The 22998-nt window shown below is 37.4% G+C and overlaps 1 protein-coding gene across 9 annotated transcripts in view; it reads left to right on the plus strand.

The window, feature by feature from the left end:
• The window catches only part of EPHA7 (EPH receptor A7), a 164538-nt gene that overhangs the window by 22767 nt on the left and 118773 nt on the right, over window positions 1-22998 (plus strand). Inside the window, exon 4 of one of the 9 annotated variants that reach the window (XM_032682787.1) lies at window positions 6707-6828. The exons of the other annotated variants lie outside the window; for them this stretch is intronic. Within the exon in view, the coding sequence (XP_032538678.1) occupies window positions 6707-6744 (38 nt within the window). The 3' untranslated portion in view covers window positions 6745-6828. Of the gene's footprint in view, window positions 1-6706; window positions 6829-22998 lie in introns of those variants that run through there. 9 annotated transcript variants of the gene reach the window in all.

The following is a 22998-nucleotide window of genomic DNA, read 5'->3' on the forward strand; positions in this document are numbered from 1 at the left end:
CATTAGCTAGAAGAAAATCCCCAACCCCTAATTTATATTTCCTTTAAATGCAGAGATGGAAGAGGCTTTTCAGTCTTGCAATCTTTATGATCTCTTCAGAAGTGAGTTTTAAATATCTGCAGTCATACCAGTTGTCTCCATTTCATTGAGTCGGTAGTATATTTATGTTCAATAAAACGAAAACACCCTTATGGCACCCTCATACCTCCATTTAGAGAAGGATATAAGCAAGCTCTTAGTGTGTCACATTAAACTTACACTTGCCCTAGGCTGGGTAGGCTGTGTGCTATGGGAACAGTGGCTGAGCTACTCCTGCTTCTTGTGGTAGGCACCTGCTCGTACAGCAGTGGTATTACTTAGCTAAAGAAACACAGTATGGTGGTTTATGGACACTGTAGCCCTTTAGAGAGATGATACTTTCCTGTGTACGTGAGCAGCCTGGACATCTGCAACGTATGATAAGCACCTGCTTCACAGATACTTATTTCTCATAATTGCTCTAAATTTTAATTTTCTGAATATGCTTACAAATATATTATCATTGACTTGGATTTATTAACCAAAACAGAAGGAGGGCTGCTCATTAAGGTGATGGAAAAGAACATCTTCTGACTGGAGCCCTTTTCCTGTGATTATCCATGGGGTGAAAAACTCCTGTTTTTCTCCTGTGCTATTACACGTCTCTGAAAGTTATCTGTCTTGTCTTCTCTAAAATCCCCATAACTTTCAGCTTTGGAAGACACTGTAGTTCCACCCAGTCCAGATGGAAGTAGTGTGCTCCTGGAAATCCCTTGCCAATCTCTGTCCCTGATAGCAGTTTCTGAAGCGTATTGTGGAAATCTGTTGAGAACTGTTATCATTTCATATTTATGTGCCAGTTCTCTCTTTCTCTGTTTCTTTTAAGTACCTGCATCTGGGGTTTCTTAAAGCTTCCTTTGAGGTTGGCAAGGTGTTCCAATGTGGCCAGTGGAAAAGGGCACCAGAAACATTTCTGTTGTAAAACTGCTTATTTTCCCTTGGGTAAAATCTTGCTTGTTTTATTCTTTTTTTAAAAAAAAAAAAAAGAGTCCTTTAGGACTGCTTGTGAGAGTAAGAAAAACAGGAATTGGCCTCATGTCATAACCATCTGTTATTAACACAAAGAGCAAGGGCCCAGTCTTGCTGTCCTTGCTAAAAGCAGTTTGTTTAATAGGAATTACTACAAATATGAAAAATGTGTGTTTTCCTCATTACTGTGGCAATATTCCCTTCCAGCAGCAGTGTAAAAAAAGAAAAAAAAAGTCATCATGAATCTTGGTGTACAATCACACAATTGCATTATTTTATATTGCAGTAGGCTGTTTGCAATAAACGCCTCATTCCAAGAAATATATGTATTACAGTATTTTCAAAAATCATTTCAGCTACTTTCACGCATATTTTTTCATAGTACATCTTTTCATTTTATGGCTGAGTTATGACTAGGTTTTCTTTTCTAGTGTTTTTATGACTGAGGTAAACTTTTTTTTTTTTTGATAGCAGCTAGTTTGAAAATGGTACCATTTTCCCCTTTCCTACAGCAGAAAATGTTTGACTTTTTCCTTGATGACATTCCCACCCCCACTCCCTCCAATCCCCTCCCTCAATTATAACTACAAGCGCTACTGGAGGACTGAAATAATTTGATCCATCTTGCCACACTATGTTGTGGCAGAGAGATAGTTTTGGTGGATGATATTTCCATTCACCTTTATAGAATGAGCTGCTAGGTTGTATTGCTTTTTTCCCCCCTTACTTTGTGACCTCCCCTGTATTTGGTATTTCTACCTTAATATTTGAGAACATTGTTCCATAATATTTAATACAAACCCCATATATCTGTAAAGGATCAGTTTTTGTGTCTTCCTACCCCTTTGTTTTTTCATCTGTTCATTACTAGTTCTGAGAGTTGTGCCAGTCGCTGCTATATAACTTGAGCCTTGAGTGTTAATAGGGATCTTTAATCCATGTTCTTCACTTCCAGCTATAATTCTATGTTAGACAGAGCAAGGGTTGCTGTAATCCTGTTGATTGCACCTCAGTGATAGACCAGTCCTGTGCTAGCTGCAGTGTCTTTAAGGTGGCTTTGAATAATCAGTCTGGCACAGAGCACATGCAGTGCAGCCCAGAATCTGAGAAAAAAATATAATTATGATTGGAGGCTGGGTGTTTCCATGGTGTATGCAGAAAGACAGGAATTGCTGTATTGGATCAAACAACCGACTTGTCAAATCCATTACTCTTTTGCCAGCAATGTCCAATAGCAGATGTTTGGAAAAAAAAAAAAAAGATAAAAGAACATCAGTTTTGTTTTTCTTCAACCCTGAAGCATTCTATACAGTTCTGTTATATTTCCTTTATATCCTTTCTTGAGTAATTTTGTCATTCAAATGTTAGAATGATTGTTTTCATTTCATGCTATAGATATGTTCTAATCCATTTAAGCTCCTAGTGTATTTTTGTGATTTTTATTGGGTTTGTGGCCTTGGATTTAAATAGACTGGAAATTCTACAGATGTTTGCATTATTAACTGTTCAAGCCTTAAATGTATACTTTGAACTTGACTGAATAGCCCCTTTAGGATCTGACATAGAAGCATACATAGTAACAACACTAAATTGATTTGTGTGCATTTAGAGACGTAGATTTGAAATATTTTGATTGGAGAACAAACTAATTCATCATTTGTAAACTATGTGTAGGACAAATACAGTAGAATTTTATTACAGCAACTTTCTTTTTTGTGTTTATAGACACTTTGAGCTGTTGAAGGGTTAAACCCTGACCCCCAGGCAAGCAGCATATCACTTTCCTTAAAATGCCATTGGGAAACTGAGATAAATGGTGAAGCATTTTCTGTGTTGACATGATGTTCGCCTGTCCGATTGCATCCTTCCCAACAGACAGCAGAGAAGCAATTACAAAAAAAGACATCTGTGCCAAGGTTTGGCTAGCCAGGGAGGGCAAGCTCTTGTGTTTAAGAGGTAGAGAATCCAATCGATGAAAATGTCTGGGCCTGTTAGCACCAATAAAGCTGAAGGCCACTGGGAAGCTCAGAGAGGGTCTTTTGTTGCAGAGATAGAAAAGAGGCTGAAGCTGTGACACTTGGGGAGGAATAGGGTCAGCTAGTACGATCATCCATCTTCCTCAATGGCAGCTTTCTGTCAGTTTTTAACCCTGCTCAGCAGAGGATCTAAACCTCTATTGTTGGCACCAGCCAATTCTCAGCCAAGTGTAAATGAAGTTAATATTCACTGACCTTATGCATAGCCAATGAAGGCCCTTGATGTCATCCTGGAAATAATGTTATCTGACACTTCAAAAAGCAGATGTTGGCAGGTTGTTTGTGGTTTTTTGCTGAGCCAGTACGCAAAGACGCATTGTTTAGGCACCTCGCATTTAAACTGATTTCCATAATAACCACAAATAGGCCTTTTTGACCTTAAATTGACAAAGTTATGGTTTTAGTTTGCATATCATTATACGCTGCTCACAAAGCCCGGCTAACCTGCACTAAGTGATCAGGGAGAAGCAGCTTGGTTCACTTAGATAAGAAATATATGGGTCAATGAGCAAATTTTATTTATGCTGATAAAACAGTGAGTAATTAAAATAGTTTAAATAGTTCAAAGCAGACATTTTTAGAGCACAATGAAGAATAGCATTTATTTCGCAACATACCTTCATGAAAGGAAATATATCACTGAAATAAAAAATTAAAAAAAATGCTTTCAGGGGTACAGCTTTTGTTTTGAAAGGCCTATTGCAGGCAACAGTTAAGATTTTCCTTTGTCTCCAGTAATATTTTGTCATGGTGAAACATGATTATTCTAATACTGTTTTAATTACAGAAAGTTGAATAGTTCTTATAGGTTCCACTTTTCCAGAAGTTTATCTACGACAACAGCATACTGATGATAACTGTGTATTTATACAGTGCATTTCACCCAGACAGATCCCCAAACCTACCACAGATCTCTACAAACAGAACGCATCTGCACTCCTCTTGTGTAAAAGTCAGTGTTAAACATATGTTGCAACTCTGGGGTGAAAACTATGGTTCTTTTTAAGGCACAGTGCTATTTTTCAGCAGCCTGTGGTTCTGATTTAAGGAAATGTATAAACATGTATCATGTATGGGAGGTGAAAAGTAGTTTGATTTGGTTTATTTTTTCTTGTAAATTAGCTATAATTCTGGCTCAAGTGTGCCTACCTTATGAGAGATAAGCATAATAACAGTAATAAAGTACAGATGCAGGATGAGTAGTCATTATTAATAAAAACTTTCAGCTGTATCAACCAGTGACCTTCACCACAACCATGTTTTTCCCCCTCTGTGTACAAAATGCGGCAGCAGGTAACAGAAATCTAGAAAAGTCTCTATTATGCCATGGTATTGGTATTAAAAATATGTTTAAATTATGATTGTAATATAGTTAGCAGCTTTCAGGCTGTGATCCATACCTTTGTTTTGAAGAAGAACTCCAAGAGCCATGGTTTCTTTTTTTTTTTTGGTCAAAGAATGAGTCAATAGTTGAACTGAGAAAGCCTGATAACTACAGTTGTTTGGGAGGCAATTATCTGACAAGCTGGCAAAGATGAGAAATACCAGAACAGATCTGCATCTAATTGAAATCACTCACATCTGATCTTAAGATAAACAGCCCCAGTATTTTTGGAAACTATTTTATTGATTGTGTTCTTCCCATCAGTTGTGTTTGTTTGTACCTGTTAGAGAAGTGAACATATTTCCTGTAGTAACAGATTTCCTTAGAAACTCATCAAGCTAGATTTTTTGGTATGCCTTTACTCAATATTAACTCCCACCAGATGGGATTTAAAAAAAAGAAAAAAAAAAAGGAGATAAATAAATTCAGGTTTCTGGATAAAATTTTAAGAAATCGATGATTAATTTTGTTTGAGGTACAGTATTGCATTTCATTAGCTTCTGGTTATTTGTGTGCTGTCTGTGACATATGATGGTTCAGTCACGTAGCTCAGATGATTAAAAGGCTAATTTTAGTCTGAGACTGATTTTAATGGGGTATCTGATAGGACTAATTTGTCGAGATAAATTAATTCAGGTCCCCAACCCCCACCCCCCCTCCAATCCTTTATTCAATCTGTTCTACAATTATTGTGAAAATACCTGAAGTTAGACAAAATTTTCTGAAATACAGAATTACACCCAGGTACTGAACCACATGGAAAGAACAATGAGCCAGAGAGCACTGAAAACAATGAGGCACCTCAGTGGGCCTTTAACAAACCCTAAGTCTGCTAAGCAAGCAAGTTAATTTGTTTAAGACTTTACAAAGACCCATTTCTTCTGTAAGTTATATTGAGTAATAGCCAGATTGAGTCATATTTTCATTTTACTACTCTGCTATAAATCGGTTCATTTCTGGCTCAGTTTTGATAGTCTGTCCCTTTGTCAGGCTTTATCCTGTGAAAAGTGTAGAATGCCAAAAGAAACAACAAACTGACCCTATTTTGCCCTTTCCTCCAGCAGAAATGGATACAGAAGAACAGAAGTTTATTTCCTATTTCTGGGATGAGACTGTGAAAGAGAAATTTGCCTTTGTGAATTAAGCCATGGGCAGATTGATTCATTTCATCCTGTTGGTATTGAATATTGTTCTTATTTTAGTTGAAAGTTTGCAAAATGCTAGCTTTCCATGGGCAGGCCACTGAGGAAGTGATCCAAAAATAATATAAATTGAAAGTGTTTGGTTTAATGTACTTTCCTGTTTGTTTGTGGTTTGTTTTTTTTTCTTTAAACAAAACAGAACAAAAGATGCTTTGGACTAAATGTCATCAGAAGATTCATTAGGGGGATAGGGACACAGCTAGCTGTGAGCTGTGGGGGTGTGGGGTGGTGTCTCTCTTGCTGTTGGAAGGTAGGAATCAGCCTGGCAATACCAACAGTGAGTTTGCTGGTGACATTGTTTCTGCATCTGGCGGTTCTGATAGAAGAAATCTGTAAGGGACTGGGAATCTGATGTTCTTGCTTGGAGCTAGGTTGATTTTGCTCCTGATTAATCTCATCTGTAAGAGGTGAGGTCTTCAATTGCAGATTTTTTGGATGGTTCTGTTGCTTAGAATAATATATAATTTTCACCTCTGGACTTTGGGCCTCTGCAGAAATAGTCTGTACGGATCTGAGTTCATTTGTATTGCATTGTCAGCATAGCTGTGATTTTCATTGACAGTTACATCAGTGGCGAAGAGAAGAGCGGAATTTGATATGAAAAATTACTTTGTTCTCCAGAGCTTCTAGAAAAGGTCTTTGAATTCATAGTGTGAAATCTCTAGCGCATCTGCAAGTGACTTGTACTAATAAAGAATAACCATCAAAACTCTGTTGGAGAAAATAATATTGGAAGAAAAATCAATTGTATGAGGAAATAGAATATTTAGTACTGACTCATCTCCCCTAATCAGTAGAAAAATGGATTATATGACTAGTAATCACCTTGAAGAGAACAGTTAAGCTATGTACCATTTTGTTGGACAGATCAGAAATATTGTAAATAACCTACCAGATATAAAATATGTGATTTCACAACAAATAAAGTTCACCATATGGGGAAAAAAATATTCAATGAAATGTACCATTTATTGTTTTACCTACTAATAAGGGTAGCCTTTGCTTCTTTTTTTTCTTTTTTTTTTTTTTTTTTTAAGTCAGAAACATAATTTACTTCACCCACAGAAAGTACTGAATGGCATAAAGCACCTGCTGTCAAACTGAAGCCTGGGGATATATCACTGGGGAGAGAGAAGGAGAAGGTAAACCAGTGATGAGAGACTGCGGACAAGTGAGGAGACGCAATCTGAGGACAAGATTTTTGGCAGGGGCTGAGTTTGAGGATGGAGGTGTTTCTCAGCTTCTACCCTATATCTTAGAGTGCCAGTCAGTGGATGTGTCAACAGGTGAATGAATACAAATCGAAAGCAGGAGTTTTCATCACCGTGGTAGGCACAGCATTTAATCTCTCGCATACCACAGCAAAGTGGTATCTGAATGCTGTGCAAACAGCCAGTATGTGGTGTGTGGCTGGGAGCTGCCTGTCGCTAATGACACAGGATCACGCAGGCACCCTTGGTCTGTATGATGAGTTCTTTACTTAGGGCTTTGCCTTTGTTTCATAAAGTCAATAATGCAAATGCACAAGAATAAAGGTGAGGCCTGACCTTGCCCCTTTGAAGTTACTGGGAGATTATCTTTCATAGGCGCTAAGGTCTATTTGCTGCCTCTGTTTTGTTTTTTTGTTGTAACAGTTTTCAAAGTGCCTTTCACAAGCACACAAAAGATCACTTTTTTAATAAATGAAATATCAATGGTGAATGTGGAAATGCCTTTCTTAAGTAATAAAAAAGGGCTCATTTGTAAGTGCAGCAATATTCTTATTTAGTGGAGGAGAATAAGGTGCGTCCTTCCTCTTCCCTGCTGCTCCTCTTTTCCCCTCAAATGGTGGAGGGTGTGACAAAGGTTAGATTTTTGTATTACCTGTACAAAAGACTTCATTGGGTTTTATGCACATGGCAAGAGAGACAGGAACTGTGTAATATCACTTTAGAAAAAAAAAGAAGATGCGATTTGAATTTATGATCTCGACCTAAGGCGATTGGGCTCTGTGCTTCTCATTAAGCGAGTTGGAATGTCTCTTTTTCTCTTTTCACCATCCCTAAGTGCCTGAAAAACTGGAACTTTGAAGATGAGTTGCACAAAAGAAGAAAGGTTCTGAATCTGAGAATTTACTGTTGTTTATTTTTTTTCTTTTAATTTCTTAATCTTTAGACAGGCTTGTATAGCTGATGTAGCTAAAATTATTTGGGTCCCCAAAACATCGGGAATGTCTAAAATCATCAATATTCTTTAATCTCTGTGTATGCCTCTATTCAGTCTCTGAATGTAGCTGGATCATCTTTTCAAAATATTTTCTACAACTGGAAGGACTAGAATCCATTTTTTCCTCAAGCCAGAGTTTAGATGATCATTCAGAAACAACAATAACAATAAACCATGTGATTCTTAGAACTGCAATATAAAATAAATTATAAATTGTTTTAGGATTATGAATTTAAAAAGTAAAAAATTAGTAACTTCATATGCTCAAGTATACTTACAGTGTGAAGCCCATGGTAAAATCCTCATTTAAAACAATTGCAAAGTTCTTTTTTTATATTTGGTCATATCAGTTTGGATTTTTTTTTTTAACATGCTTTTAGTTATGATAAATCAATGTATCCTGAATGAGTAAGCCAAGGATCTTAGTTAATGCCAAACACCAGAGACCGGAGTGCTTAGGAAGTTGTGATAGCCTAATCATAATGAGTTCAAGCAACTTTTGCCTATATGAACCCATCATTGGCAAAATGTCTCCAAGTGTGGGAGAATATTTATTTGTTGCATAGGTATAAACAATGACAGAATTTAACTTGTGGAAACACTGTTACCACTGATGAGGAATGGGGAGGGGAGAAACCCCTTCAGGCTTTGAAAGTTCCAAAGTGAAAACTGAGCTTGTATTGCTGGTGAATAGCAAACCCGTCCGTTTCCTTGCAAACCAGGCACATTTCCACCATTAGCATGGATGGTTGTCTCTCTCCCATATGACTGAAGAGGCCCTTTTGGAGTGAAATCTTGCTACTGCCTGCATGTATAAAATGCAACAACCAGACTGCAGAGGACTTTGAGCACATGAGATCTGACTCTTTCACAGCTCATGCAGCACATCAGGGAGCACAGGACTTGCATTCCAATGTCTGTGTAATTGGAGTCTCCCTATGGGTAAAATTTAGGTTAAGAGTGAGGAAATATCCTTCTACACTGAGCAGCAGAAGGTTTCTAGTCAGGGCACACCTGTTCCTCTGTGCTGAAGAGTGCAGGATAAAACAGGAATTGTTGGTGCAGAACAAGCGTGTCAAGGGGAATCCAGGTTTTAAACTAAACAGGAACAAGTCTTATTCTGTTTGCATGGTTATAATCAGGAATAACTGCCTGTGAAGACGGCAGTGATCCTCAGCTTGCAAATCAAATGTTTAGCTATGGGTTCCAGTGTTTTGTCTCTTTGCCATTGACTTCTAAACAGGAATAAATTGTTGGATATGCAATAGCAGTCTGATTATTTCAAAATGGTATTCCACTGCATTTTCTATTTTGCATGTAATTTTTTACTTCCACTTTAGTAATGCACAGTTCTCTCAGTATACAGCCTTAGAAGTTTACAGCCTTGCTGCTGCCCATTTATGGTATGACCTCTAATGTTCCTGGAATGATCAAATACTGCTCTTGCTGAATTACCCCATCAGTCACTGAATTTCTTTGCACCAACAGGGAGAAACAGAGAGCAACTTTTAATTCTGTGCTAAAATTAAAGTGCAGGAATTCAGTAAAGTTATGCTAGACAATAAAATAAGTCTGAATTTGCCTCATTGTGTGAAGTGCCTCTTGCCAGCTCTTGTAGTGTTATCGTGAGCTTTATGCCTACTTACTGCTGTACAGCATCAGTTCCTGGAGAAATACATTTCAATTTTCTGTTCTTGAATTCTTTTAAGGGTAAGCTGTCAAACACTTCTGATGTTTGACAAATGCTGTGTAGTTAAGGATACCAAAAGAAGATAATAAGTTATAAGGAACAATCAAAAAAGAAAAATGGAAATATTCATATTTTAAAGTCTTCAATGCCAATAATAAGGAGAACCTCCTGTAGTTAACCCTTCTGTATGCCCATCATTCATTAGGCAGGGAGTTTAAAGATTTTTGTTGAGATGTGTTTTTCAGACATGGGCTATTTGTTTGGGGCTGTGTGCGAGAGTCCAAAGTAATCTGTTTGCTCCAGAGGACGAAAGTAATTCCTTCTGGGGAGTATTATTTTGAGACTCAGAGAATCTCTTTCTATTTTTGTCACAAAACTATCACCTATGGTGCACTTCAGGCCTGAAGGGGATCACTGCGGAGTTAAAAATGGTTGCTCTTCTATTAATAAAACACAGTGTATTATGTTTGTGCCTGTCCTTGCTACTTTCACAGAGGCATCACATTTAAAGTCATTAAGAAGTCATTGATACATTTATTCTCACCACAATGCACTAATAGCATTCAAAGCCATTAGTAGCTGGCTGTCGTGCATTTGCAAAAAGTTGCAGTGCTAGGTCAGCATACATGATACTTTTCTGTGATAAATGAGAAATATTAACATATTAGACCAGAAACAGATTAAAAATATTTCTAGTGTCAGCTTTCTGTCTTACATTTCACTTTCCCTTTTTTATGTTGCTTCAGTCTGAGGTAGGTCCTAATTAATGTATCATATGGATAATTTTATATTATTATTTTCAATTAGAAATGATGATTAAACATAGTTTGGCAAACTTACAAAATGAAGTAATGTAGTAAAAGATAACCCTCTAACATGATCAGAAGTCTCATACTCTGTTTTTCTGCCTCAGTAAGCACAAAGAATTAATAGAATCTCACAGTGCATTGCCAGAAATTCAGAAAAAAACAAAATGATATGTAAGTTGGGGACAAGCAAAATAATTTTCTGCCTATTTGTAGAATTATCTCTCTTAATTTGGCCACTGGTGCAACTAATAAGTTCCTGAAAATCATAAGCTTTGTGAGCAAAATATCACTTTATGTAAAATATTCCAATTTATGCATGCTTTTCTGCCACCACAGCTTATTTGCATGAGATAGGTTCATCCATGTTTCCATGAAAACAAATGCCAAATCTCCTACTGAATTTATTTATCAAGTATTGCGTAAAAACTGGATGCCATTTTCTGTTTTCAGCTATTCCCACTGGGTTTTTGTTAGCAAAAGTTAAAAGGTGAAATTTTGGCCTTGGTGAAGTGAATGGTGTGAATCTTAGTTTAATTGGACCAGGAGTTGACCCAAAGTATTCTGCTTATTATTATTATCTTACATTCATTTTCATGACAGCTAATTGTGATGTCACAAAGCAGAGTGTGCATAAGACAGACATCAAGAGGAGGTACATTTCTAAGCACTGTAGAGAATGATTTATTTTAAACATGACCTGTAGTAAAAGAAAATGAATGGTGGAAAATCAGTGATGTTTAAAGGTATTTCATAACTTACTATTAGAAAGTTGGTATTTTTATTAAAAAGGAGAAGGAAGCTTAAAAATTTCTATGTGATTTTTAGCATAATTATAATGACTATCTACATGCACCATTTTCTATACTAAATTTTGATCTGGAAAATGTACAGGACAGTGACCAATATAGGATCAAGGTTTCTCTTTCTGTTTCTCCACTGTTACAGGAGAAGTGAACTTAATCAGACGTGACTTGACTTCACATCTGTGCAGGAGGTTATCCCTTGTAAAAGGGTAGAGTTGTGAATGAAACCTTTGTCTTCAGCTTCCTTGTAATCCTGCAATACAGTTGAGCATGTTAGCTCAGTTGGAATAATGTACTGATTTTCCAAAGATGAAAAAGAAATTAAGCCCTTTCCTCTTTTTAGGTTCCCAGTGCTGTACTTCCTTAGATTTCACACTACCTGCCTTGGGTTTAGCAACTCTGATTTCAGTCTGTCACCTTCTCAGGCTAAATATAAAAAATGGTACGCTCCTTTCCTTGAAGGAGAATATTTAAGAAATGCAATCCCAGTGAGAGTGCTGTTTTGTAGCAGCAGGGATTCTTTTTTCCTGTCATTTTCTTAATTCAGTCTCTGTTTCAAATCTTTATCAGCACCTGTCCTTTTAAGGAAATAGATTAAAATGTCTGAGGGTAAATGGAGGATTGATTTGGTGTGAATTTACAGCTTCTGTGTATTTACAATGCATGCAGCTATGAACAGGCTTACCACATGCTTTCACATCCTTGCTGACTCTTAACTGCTTTACTTCCTTGCCTTTGTGCATGCTGATTTTAGTTCTCCTTTCACCATATTAGGCATAAATTAAGTGTATATTTGAAAAGAAATTCTATTTTTTTTTTAGAATAAGGAGTATGTGAGACTGTTGTATGAAATACTGGATCATGCAGTCTGGGCTGGAGAGGGGCTATCGATTACAAAACTGTGGAGGTGTAGAAGGAGTGAATACTAAAGATATTTGGTTTGGTAAAATGATAACAATATTCTGAAATATTACAGAATATATTGCAGTAGCTCAAATATATTGATGACTGTCTGACTAGGTTAGAGATAAAAGCAGTAGACATGCATTTGCTCTGCTTGCTCTCATTTAATTTCATCATAGTGAGTCACATAGGCATAAAGATTTATATGTGTCTGATAAGTAGTCGGGGAGAGAGTGCTAATGATGGTTGTAATGCTTTCTAGAATTCTATTTCTTCTGACTTTGGTTGACATTGTGACTCTAAATACTGCAGACTCTGTAAATTAGTAAGTGGAAGTCAGAGTGGGGGACAAGCCGCCTCAGAATTCACACCATGCTCATCAATATTTAGTCATCCATAGGTTGATTTTTTTAAATTTCCCCCCACCCCCTCACCCGGTGTCTGGACAGCAGAATGCGTGGTCCTCCGCAGGGAATATTTATCAGATTGGAGTGTGCATTTATTGGGAGAAAATCAGGGAAAGTAAGTCGTAAAACATGCTGAGGGTTTTCTTGTACATACAGGGAACTTATAACATTTATCCTTCAATTCAAAGAAAATCCTTTTTCATCAGTGATCTGTGCAGAATGGAGAGATTTGGCTGAGTCTTGCTGATTCACATGGGACAACTGTGTCTAGCATAATCTGTTTCTGATGATGGCCCTAGCACTGACATGACAGATGCTTGGAAAGCTGCTGTCCCTACTGCTGCAACGGTTGTTGACACCGTTGCAAATTCTTAAAGGAAAGTTGCAATGAGTCTTACTCTAGTTGAAAAAAAAGACCCACAGTTAAAAACAAGGCAGTCTTTTACAGCCTGATCCTATGGGATCTCTCTTGCCGTCATGTGCTTTTGGACAAGTCTTAACTGTAGGTATTGTGGGTTGAAGGTCTTTAAATGACTGTTGGTGTTATAGGAAAATTTGGAATATTGTGAAGTGTTTGCACATCTCTTACTGTCTTCATTTATATGACTTAGGTGTCTGCTGCTGCTGTAGCAGCGGTCCTTAGAGGAACTACTTTTCCAGGACATGAACAAAGGCAGGAGTGACAGTATTGCAGCTAGAAAAAAACATGGGAAAAGATAGCTATGGGCAATTTCCACCGCTCTTAATAAGTAGCAAGAGCAAGTACAGCAGAGAAAATCAATAAAAGCCTCTTGTCTACCTTCTTACCTCCAGAGCCGTCTCCTGAAATCCACAAGAAAAAAGATGCAGGAATAAAGCATTTATCTTCAATATGCCTGTCTGTTAGGTACATCCTATGGCTGACAGCAAGGGTGTTCTCAATTTTATCATTTCGTTCCTTTTTTGGTGAAGAAGAGAGTCAGTTATTCATTCCATTGGCTGTTAGAAAATATTCTCTATTCTAGAGATGTTTTCCTTTGACCAGTTTAAATTCTGAAGTTGCACAGATTTTACTGAAGGCTGTTGTTGCTGTTTAGTGTATTAATGCCTACGTGTTTCAACCAGACTTTAAGAAGAGGAATCAGTTGATTCTGAGGTGCTCCTGTCCATATGCTGAATGGGAATATATTCCCCCTTTGCTCCTATTTTTCATTATTTAACCTGAGAAGATAGAGAAAACAAGGGAAATTGAGTTGGCTCTGGTCACAAAGTTAAGTGCCAAAGTGGGGAATACATCCAAAATAAAAATTTAGACTTAGGACCCTTGTTACTGAGCAGTGCTCCTTCTAAATAATTTTCTCCTATGAAGAAAACTGCTTAGCCTGTAAAACTGGACAAACACCTATTGTAGTTAACAAAGAAGTAGAATGAAATCTCAAAATCAGGTATGGATTTGTTCCACTTCTACTTTATACTTCTGCTTAGAACAAAATAGAGCCATAAGACCTAAATTTTCAGGCCGTACTGTACTTCATCATGACTAATGAAATTTGAAAAGAATAGGGTATCCACCTTTCTGCAGCTCTTCATGTGAAATCAAATTTGATGGCTGTCATCACAAAGATACAAAAATATACATTAGGCTTATAGGTATTTGCATAAAATAATTTTGAAGTAAAACCCATATTTTGTGTTTGGCTCTATTACCATCAGCTGGAACAATGTATGAAAAGAATGACTAAACTTCTCTTTTTGAACACTGTTCATGATGTGACATAGGCACGTTGCACATATATTGTTGTTGGCTTGGTCACTTCGGAGTAAGAGCCTATGAAGACAGACCCACTGAAAAAGTATGTTGTGTTCCCTAATGTGGGAATAGGAATTTAATATTGGCAGACAGGTTTGGCGTGCTCAGTGCCAGGAATTAAAGCTGAAGAAAACAAGGCAGTAAGATGTCAGTATGCCTAGAAGAACAGCATACACATTCTCTAATATAAAAATAGTAATCTAGAAGAGATAAGATGAATTACCATGATGACAAGTTACTGTGCTCATCTTCTAGGCAACTTATCTGTTGCCCAGAGAAGCTGTGGATTCCCCATCTCTGGAAGTGTTCAAGGCCGGTGGTCTAATGGAAGGTCTCTCTGCCTATGGCAGGGGGTGGGAATGTTGGGGGGTTATTGGAACTGGATAATCTTTAAGGTCCTTTTCCATCCAAACTATCCTATGATCTATGATTCTTTCAAGGAATAGGTACTTCAAGGGAATATTTTCCCAAGTTCATTGAAAATTTTAAATAATTTTATTTAAAGAAATGGAGAATAAAGAAAGTGTCTGCGGCTTTAAACTGGTTTTGATGCAAAAGGAAAACTAAGGAGATAATGCAGATGTATGGATTGCCAAATGTTTTATTATTCTTTTATACAAGAAAATTACGTTTTCCCACTCCATTGATATATATAAGTATGGCTACAGACTTAATGAAGTAGACCTAAGTACTACAGAATTAAGGTAACTCTACAGAAATTTAGGAACTAAAAGCAACAGAAGTTTGCATTGCCTCTTTGACCTTCATGAGAACAGCAGTGCAATCAATCTTTTAAGTCTAACAGAACTGGTATAAAATTTGAACAGGAGACATAAATTTTGCTGCATATGTAAAGAGCTGCATTAAGTGGACTATATACCTGTCAAATCTTTAGCTGAACAGAACAGACTTAGATAATACCACAAGTCAATCCCTTCCTCAAATTTTGTGTTACTGGTTTTGATTTACTAGTAAAACCACATATACCCTACCTAATCTTGCATTTTGGGTATGTCTGATGTTTTCCTTCGTCCCCTGTTCTCTTCTGATTTTCTCATCTGAAAGAGGTGCTTCGCTTTTTTTTTTATTGGTGGGAGCTACTCATCTACCAGGATGACTTGGCATTTGTTGTCTTCATTTGTAAGATTGAGATATTTTATGGATTTTTTGGGGCTGTGTTGGTTTTGTGTTTTTTAATTAGGTGAGAACACATGAACTCTTTTATCTATGTAAAATCTTGTCTGCCAACCTGTTACAGAGTGCTACAAAGGAAAAAGGAGTATTTTGTTTCCATATGTCAGTGGACGTAAATAAAAGTGCTATGTGCTTAAGCAATGTCAGGAATAATTTATGTTAAGTTTTAGGACAATTACTATACGATCGATTAGACTATGGGCTTTGCTGCCAAAGGCTATTGTAGAAACATCATCACAGAAGAGGTCAAGTATTTGTATTTCTAAATTTTACAGCAGTAGCCCTTAATTCTGCAGACTGATTATGGCTAACAGAAAATTTTATAGCTGCTTCACTCCAAATACAAAGCAGATGCTGTAAGTGAATTCAGTTAAAAAACAAAAAGAAAAAAAAGCAATCAGTACATCAACCCTAGCAATACTTATTTTCACATTAAATTCCATTTCTTTTTCACTAGCTCCCATTATCAGACTTTGATGAAACAGTTTTGTTTTGATTGCTAATGCACAATATGTCCTATGTTCAAGACTGAAGGAGGATGAGTGAAAATCCAACACAAAGTATGGGCTGTTTGAAATCTCTGATACTACTTGAAAAACATAAGTGCAGAGTGCAGATTGGAGGATATATTGGTTTAAGTCCATCTAGAGGTTCTTGCTGGGAACCTTACTGTTTGAAAACCGGCATGCCTGGAGTGCTGATGTATATTTGGGCTCATTCTTGCAAATATGTCCGGTAAAGTCACTCTGACGTCAGAAGTGTTTGCACACATAGTCAAAACCTCTTTCTGCATTTGAGGAAGATTTCAGTGAGCTTTGCATTGCTTTTACATCTTAGAGCTCCTTATTCTGAATGGCATTTTGTTTTGACGAAGTTAACGATAATTATCATGTCTTAAAAGCTGCAACTTAAATGCATATTAGAGTTTCAACCACTTACAGACCTTATAGGATAACGAAACCAAAAGGACACAAAAATGCACAAAGGTGCCTTACTAATTCAACGTAAGAATTAGTGGCTGGGCAAAGGGATTGGCGCACTTTGTAGTGCAAGGAGTAGCATATTAATTAGAGACTCCCCAGAAGACATCCCCCAGAAGAGTCCGTAATTAATGTTTGTTGTAGCTTCATGCATATAGTGCCAATAAGCCGAATATATGGCTTTTGCATCTGCTACTTCAATGATGTCATACGTTAGTTTGTTTCAAAGTTTGAAGAAAGATGAAAGATGAAAAGAAAAAAAACAGGGTTTTTTCTTTCTCTTAATAATCATTGTGTACTTGATAAAGTCTTTAATACCATTCTACAGTCACTAATAACTGAGCATGTTTACTTGTTCTTGGCTTCACCCAAACTATTTGCTACTCCTACCATTCATCTTTGGCTGCATGATAGGCCAGTAGAGAGAGTTGTATCACTGAAATATGAATGCTCGTGAAGCGTGCACGGGTATACATGTGCCCACAAATTAAGATTCTTCAACTGTGTGTCCTATCTGTACTGCTGCTGTAATGCAGGAAATTGCCAGCTAGTGTTTGCATTCATATGAAATTAATTTTCATCATCATCCACATAAACGTCATAATAGCCTAACATAGTCACAAACAGCTTGACTGCACCAATATTTTATTTGGAATTTTGAGAACTAGTTAAAGTATACCAGTTCTTTACTCAAAAGCTCAAATACGCAAACCTCAGCTGGATATCTCATTCATTCCCTGTAGGCATACATTACTTATTTCAGTACAGTCACCAAGATTTTGTGTGACAAGGTATAGAAAGCTTTACAACACTATGTGTATGGATCTGTTTGGTACTTGATAGAGGCACCTATATTAAAGAATTGTGGATAATCTACTGTTCTAATTTCTCATCACTACCCAGCTATCATAGGATTCTAGATGAACTTATTGCATATGAAATCAGGAGGTATTTTATGAGGCTATGCAGTTGGTTGCCATTTGAGGATTACTGGTAATTCTTATGACTGGATGCTCTATATGTTGGCATGCCAGGACAAGTAACTTAGAGAAGGATTTATTTGATGCTCTTGACTGGACAAGAGGCTGTAGTTGGGTTCGTAAACATGGTTTGTCTGGTCTTGTTTGAGGTGGTGTATAGTATGCAGAACATTTGAGTGGTTTGATGGATGTGATACAGGCATCACAGAAGACCTATATTCTTTTGGACCATTAGCTGAGAACCTCGCAGGATAGCCTTCAGCAACTGAGAACTAAGTCCTGGGTCTCCATAGTCTCCAATGAGAATGAAGCTACACAGTACACGTGTAAGCACTAACATATTAACACTGAAATTTAGGTGTTGTAATCTTGGGAGAAAACACATCCTGAATATATTTAATCTGTGGCCTGTTGTAAACTGGGCAGTGGAGATCAAGAGATTAATTTGGATGACTTCTCTAAAAATATTCATGCTCTGTATCACATTGCTGCAGTTTTTGTTGATGTTTCCCCTTCCAATAGCCCCTTTTTTCCCTGCTGAAGCCCTCAAAGGATACTCAGGATGCCCAAGTCCCAGTCTGACTTCGTATTTAAATTCAGTGTCAGAGTTGACCAACCTTTTTCCTTTGTATAGCTTTCCTGTCACTGCCTCAGAGGAGACCCATTTGAGATCAGTGGGTCTGCTGGACTGGTGTGTGTGCTGATGATAAGGGTGTGGGTTGTGTAATGGAAATGCATCTGGCTGAGTGATTAGAAAAAGTTGGGAAGGGGAGGAACTGAGCCCCACATGAGGACTGCATGCCTGTTTTGTTTCCCATTGTTCAGCCCTATTCCCTGGCTCCTAACGGACCTCCGTAGCCACTTTGCTCTCTGAATTTGTTCAGTTTTTTTTAATTATAAAATTAACTTCAATTAAATTACTTATATTTAAATTATATTTAAAATATATTTAAATTATGTTAAATTACTTCTATTTTTTATCATTCAGAAAAAGACTTTAATATTTAATGGAGAAAATTGGAAGAGCGGGGCAGAAGGAGAGCCATACTAGGGGACCCAGATGCTTTTGGGTAATGTAGCAGAACTGAAGATGGAAATGTATTACAGACCAGAAAGATATCAGGGAATGCTTTCTATCAGTGACACTGTCTGCTGTCCCCTGGGCCATTGCCATGACTTTCACACCTTCTTCAGTTATGTTTTATTTCTTCCTTGGCAGTCCATCCTTTTGAGAATGAAAAATTCATTTTTGAATAGAGCTGCCTAATTAAAAGCCTTAAATTCCATCCTAAGTGGAAAACTGAATTCTGCCATGGGCTGTGATGGCACTTCCCTAGCATGGACAGTTTCTTCTGGGAGCTGCATAAACCTTATGCAAGGACAAACTGGGCCTTCTTGCCTGTTACTGAACTTTATATAAGTTTGCTTTTTCTCCCCCTCCCCACTTACATTAACCATCTTTTATTTTCTTTGCTTTTTTGTGTTCTCTTTGGTTGTGACTATAACAGCCTGCTTCCTTCAATGTTTTTGTTTTTCTTTTTCAGTATCTTCCTCTTTTTTCAAAGAAATATGCAGCTTCTTGAGAACCGAGGAACCAACATCTATAAATTTGTCTTTTTAACAAACTACACAGAGCTGTTTGAAGAATTACTTGCACAAAAAAATCCTTTGAGTTCCAAATTGTTCACAATTAGGATGCTGATTCACTTCTACCTCTGTTATATATTTTATGTAGTGATTTGTCAATCAAAGCCAACAATTAAACCTTCTCTAAATAAAGAATTCGTGTTTTCTCCTCATGATTCTGTCACTAGCAAGGAGCGTGAAACAATAGGAGTGAACTGTAGAGCAAAACAGTTCATCCTGAGGACTTGATGTCCACACTATAAATTTCAGGGTGGGGTTGTTTGTTGTAGGTCTAGTCTGATCCAACTGTGGTTGGAATGCATTAGTTTCACTCTTGGAGCACATCTTCTGGTTATTTTCCTCTGAAAACAAACCAGTTCACTTACTCAGAGACTCCTGTGCTGGGAACCAAAACACAGTAAGCACGGATAACTGGGAAATCCCTACGAAAGTGCACTCTGTATCCAAACAAAAGTGTGAATGTCGATGCATTCATGTTATATTAGTTATTCTCTTTCAGTTTTCACAAGTTGAAACCCAAGACACAAATAAAAAAATTATAATTACAAAGCCCCTAAAATAGAAATTCTAAGTTTACAAACCCTTAAAAGTTTTTTAAATGTCTTGGAATATCAGTATTCTTGAAAATATGCCTGGCAGCTGGGAAGATGCAATGGAGATTGTTCATGTGTCTATACTGCAGTCTTTGCTGTGAAATACCAGTGGTCTAGGTGGACCTTTGATCTTCCTCATTTTCCTTGTCTTTATTGCATGATTCAGGTCATCCATTGTCCGAGACACCTATTACTTCAGTGGGTTTGGGTCAAGCCCTCAGGGCTGTCATTACTCAGCTGACTAATGCCAGTAAGTTTTTGGAAATTTGCAGAGAACTATGCTTGCACACAATTCCAGTGAACCTGGGCATTGCATGTGTACAGCGCTACTCTTAGGGGTTTTTAAAGGATTAAATGTAATAGTAGTGTACACTGAAACAGAAAGCATGATAATCTTAGTTAAAGAGCTTGATTGCATGGCAGAAACAGCGTGGAAGCGCACGGTATGTTCAGTGAAAAAAAGCTTTTGTATGGTTAGATGAATATCCTCAGCTTCTGTAAAAAAATTAAGTTCATGTTTTGAGATTACTCCATGCTGGTTCCGTAAAGCTTCCTTGGATATCTAGCTCCTTTGTTTTGCAGTGGCATTTAATCACTTGCAGTATCATACACTCTTCAGCCATGCACATTATTCCTTAATTATATATGAATAAGCCCCTCTTGACTATAAGACATGTTGTTTGTTCAAACGCACTTACAAATCCATTTTCTTATCAGTTCTTTGCTGAACATTTACACAACGGGGTACTGTTTAAATATGAAAATAAACCTTTTATAAAAAAATGGTTTGACCCACCCACCTGGCCTCCATCTGTGATTGTTCTGTCTCTGCAATCTGTTGTCTGCTTTTCCTCAGCGTGTTCTTTATCTTTTCGGATGGCTGCTATCTTTGAGCGACTTTATTGCCCCTCCCTATTTTCTCTGTGCTTAGTAGAAAGTGACATTTCCGAATCATAAGGATCAACCAGACAGATTTGATATGCTCTCTGCTATAAGACACACTTCTGTTCAGAGTATGCAATTAGTAAAGACAACTTCATTTCACAGTATCACAACTCATGCTGCACTATTTAGAATTAAAGCACTGTGTGAACTGAGAAAGTTTTCTCATAAAAATTTCTACAGATAAATCTGTCAGAATTAGTGATGTTTTTTCTTACCCCATACTTACTGAAGCAAACCCAGAAGTTTCATATCAGTTCAGTTTCATATCAGTGAATTATTCTAGTAACACTTTTCCTTTATATTTTTACTTTTTTTCATTAAAGGGGAGTCGTGTGTTTGTAATCTCTTAATAATCTAACACTCTAATCTTTAGATAAAGAGGTTAAATCCATTTTTATTTTGAAGGATTATCATGAAATGCTTACACATACAGTTTAAGTTTCCAGTCCATGCACTGCTAAAAATGTTATTGTCTTCTGTGAACCTGGAAGGGAGTCCCTTCTTAAAGAAATTAGAGTATATTTTTTGTTTCCTTTCTGGCAGCATTTCTGTTTCTTCCTATTCCAAGCCAAAGGGAACTGTGGAGAACAGTTGCTTTTTTGCATTAAAGTTCCTTCAAAAGTATCACAATGGATTCAAAGGCATGAGCATATTTTTTTAAGTAAGTAGGACAATCAACATTAAATGTAGGAATATCTGAGACCAGGATATGCAAGTAAAGATATTTTTAGATTCTATAGCACTCTTGTGCAGAAGTGGAGTCGTTTCTGTCTTGCGGATTCTTGGAAGCTGGTCTTTTGTTTGGATGGATTTGCCTGCTATATAATGATGGCCTTTAGGAACATGTTACAGAAACCTGTGAAAAATTTCTTCTGGGTTGAGGCCTGGTATGGTATTAGTGGGTCATTGTCCAAAGGAAACGAAAATGTGTTATTAAGTTATTTTAATTTCATTTCAACTGGAAAGCTTATAGAGATGCCTGCTTCTGTTCTATTTTATGAGTAAACCCTCCAGATTTATTTCTTGCCAGCCAATTACAGTTAAATTAAATTAAACATGCACATCAGCTTTCATTGTCTCAAAGCTTTAGGAAGAAATAGAATAGATCCATTTGCACCACTTGCTTTACAGAGTACTTTATCCTTGAACCATGAGATCTGAGAGAGATCTGAGATTCCCCTTAGGGACCTCCATTATTTCACTTGAACCAAAATGATTTCAGTTTATCTGAGGCCTTCATAGGAAACTCTCCTATTATATTTTTAACTGGACAGTTATAGAACAGGATTTTGGGGTATCAGGAGGGAATTGTCTATGTGAAGAGGGAATCTATGGAATAAAGATAACCAGAGTGATCAAACTGTTCTCTCTACAGAGTACAAGAACCTACTAACGTTATAGTTTTACTAACTTTACATGTTATTAATGCATTGTTTAAACATTACTGCTTAAAGGAGTGTTTCCACAATTTCACAGCACCCTGCTCCTGTGTTAGTGTCTTCAGAGATGCTAAGTGGCTGTAGAGTAAACTAGATTGAGGAACCAATAAAATAAACAGCACAAAATTTAGTTTTAGAGTAGTATGTCACAAGCTTTTGTAAATAAGGCTTTAGTGACATGTGAACGATCACGCCTGTATAATAAAGTAACCTTTATATTTTGCAGAAGTAGATTGCTGTTGGGGAACTCCTTTGTCAGCATATGTGTGTCTACATTGTATTTTGGACATCAGTGTTGAGCCCTTTAGCAAAAACAGACAGTCTATGTGTCTAGGCTTTTAGAGGCAAGCATTTAGAGGTGAAGTTCATGGCATCCTGGGAAGGAAACCTTGGCCTGGTATCCTCCAGCTGGCCAAAGGCAACACTGTCCCACCCATGCTTGCCCATGGTTGGGGTCAGACAGGTAGGTCAGTTTTCCTGGAAAGTTATGGAGGGGCAAATCCAGTCTGTGAACAGCCTGAGAAGTGCCTAGCTGCAGGCATCTGCTCTTCCTGGGGCAACATAAGCCATCTGTCCCCCTCAGCCACCAGACTTGTCCTTTGAGGAATGACTCTGAGGGATGAGAGGCAAGTTGGACACTTTGATCTCTTCACACTTAGATCTCCTTTACTGGCAGACCTGGATGACATATGTCAATGACAGACCGAAAGTTACCCCTATTTCTGCTATTCCTCTGATGTTAATTTAGAAGCAACTCCATCAGAAAAGCTATCATCACAAATCCTCCCTTCACCAATTTATATTTCTTCTCCTGGAAGTTTCTCAGTGTCGCTCCCAGGAAGGGGGAATAAGGGTAGCCAGGGAGTGAGAGAGTTTTTCAGATATTTGTAAGCTGGTTTTATAAGGTTTGGTGAAAAAACACGGTGATTCTGATTAGAGGACTCT

The sequence above is a fragment of the Chiroxiphia lanceolata genome, chromosome 3, assembly GCF_009829145.1.
Source record: "Chiroxiphia lanceolata isolate bChiLan1 chromosome 3, bChiLan1.pri, whole genome shotgun sequence".
NCBI lineage: Eukaryota > Metazoa > Chordata > Aves > Passeriformes > Pipridae > Chiroxiphia > Chiroxiphia lanceolata.